This window comes from Henckelia pumila, chromosome 4 (assembly GCF_033568475.1).
Source record: "Henckelia pumila isolate YLH828 chromosome 4, ASM3356847v2, whole genome shotgun sequence".
NCBI classification, from domain to species: domain Eukaryota; kingdom Viridiplantae; phylum Streptophyta; class Magnoliopsida; order Lamiales; family Gesneriaceae; genus Henckelia; species Henckelia pumila.
In genome coordinates, this window is record NC_133123.1 from 161,112,797 (window position 1) to 161,114,712 (window position 1,916).

The following is a 1,916-nucleotide window of genomic DNA, read 5'->3' on the forward strand; positions in this document are numbered from 1 at the left end:
TATTGTTTCAGATCGAGACCCTAGATTTACATCCTACTTTTGGCATAGTTTGCAACAAGCTCTTGGTATTCAATTGCATCTGAGTACAACATATCATTCTCAAACAGACGGACAGTTAGAGCGGACTATCCAGACACTTGAGGATATGCTTAGAGCTATAGTGATAAATTTTGGCACTACATGCCAGATTCATTACCACTTGCAGAATTTTCATATAACAATAGCTATCAGACCAACATAGAGATGGCTCCATTCGAAGAATTGTATGGTAAGAAATGTCGATCACCTTTGTACTGGGATGATATTTCCGAAACACCTGATGTTGAACCTGATATGATCCGTGAAATGACTGAGAAAGTGAAATTGATTCAGAAGCGAATGAAAACAGCACAATACAGACAAGCGAAATATGAAAATATCAGACAGCGACCTATATCTTTTGATCAGGGAGACAGAGTATTCTTGAAGATTTCTCCGTTTAGAGGTACAGTCAGATTTGGAAAAAGAGGAAGTTATCTCCGCGTTTTATCGGTCCGTATGAGATTATCGAAAAGATAGGTGATCTTGCTTATCGATTCGCTCTTCCTCCATCTTTGTCTGGTATTCACGATGTATTCCATGTCTCTATGCTTCGAAAGTATCAGCCTGATTCTTCCCATATTATCCAGTCTGATAAAGCTGAACTTGATGAAACTCTCAGTTACTTTGAGCAGCCTATTCAGATTCTTGATCGTAAAGAAAAGCAGCTAAAAAACAAGACGATTCAGTTAGTTAAAGTTCAATGGAGACGACATGGCACTGAAGAAGCAACTTGGGAGATTGAGTCAGATATTAGACAGAGATTTCCAGAGTTGTTTCATTGATGTGAGTTCTTATTATGTTTTCTATTATTTCATTATCTTATGCGTATACAGACGGCTTATACAGATTGCTTATGATTTTGAGGATGAACTCATGTCTTAGAGGGAGAAAATGTAAGGCCCATGATTATTTAATTTAATCCAAAAATATTTAATTTGGGAATATTTAGAGTTTAGAATTAAATTCTAATATTCTTAAATTATTTAGGATTGAAATTGAATTAAATCGCTTGTACGGGAACTGAATTGCAAATAGTCAAAAGTACAGGGACTAAACCGCAATTATGCCATATATATCTCAATTACACTTGCTTATTCATCATTTTATACGTGTATATCAGAGGAAAGAAGGGGAAGATTTCAGAATAGTAGGAAACACCATTTTCATCCGGTTAAAGCTTCGATATCTTTCAATCCGAACATCAGAATTTCGAAACAAATATATATTTGGGATCACCGCTCCAAGAGCTACGTTTTGGTACAACTTTTATTGAGTTCTCTCATATTTGATTTTTATGTTGAAGATGTAATTTATTTATTCTTGGATATATGTGTATATAAGCTAGCACCGATTGAATATTCGCAGACGGATCGAAAAAAAACTGTTATTCGGATTTCTTGTGAATTATTTAAGCTAAATTCGAACACTTCCTATTTCTGGACAGAGAGGTCGTGAATAGCTCAAGATATACAGATTAACACGTGGTGACTTCGGGCTATGATTAGATTTGCTGTCAAACTTTGTATTGCTTTTAGTTGGAACTCCCTTGTAAATGAATACATCTTGTAGAACACTTGGTTCTTCTTGTATCTAGCATATCTATATGGTTTGGTACCAACTTTGGAAAGATTGAGGTGGCAATACATGTTTAGTTTGTGTTTTTGATGTGTTCTTCATTTGTACATCATATTTTGCATGTATAGATGCATTCACATCAACAAAACAAGAAAGATCATCTAAAGATAAGAATTTCAGCAGTCCGGGCAGAGCTTAGCTTGCTCGAGCGTAGCCTGGTGCGCTCGAGAGAGCCATGGTGGACTTTCACCCGAGTGGTG

General features: G+C 36.1%; 1 protein-coding gene across 1 annotated transcript; it reads left to right on the forward strand.

The window, feature by feature from the left end:
- Window positions 1–243: 243 nt before the first annotated feature.
- LOC140862235 (uncharacterized) lies at window positions 244–963 on the forward strand. Its single transcript, XM_073265243.1, has 3 exons — window positions 244–456; window positions 639–823; window positions 915–963. The coding sequence occupies exons 1-3, from the start codon at window positions 244–246 to the stop codon at window positions 961–963; spliced, it is 447 nt and encodes a 148-aa protein (XP_073121344.1).
- The last annotated feature ends 953 nt before the right edge of the window (window positions 964–1,916 follow it).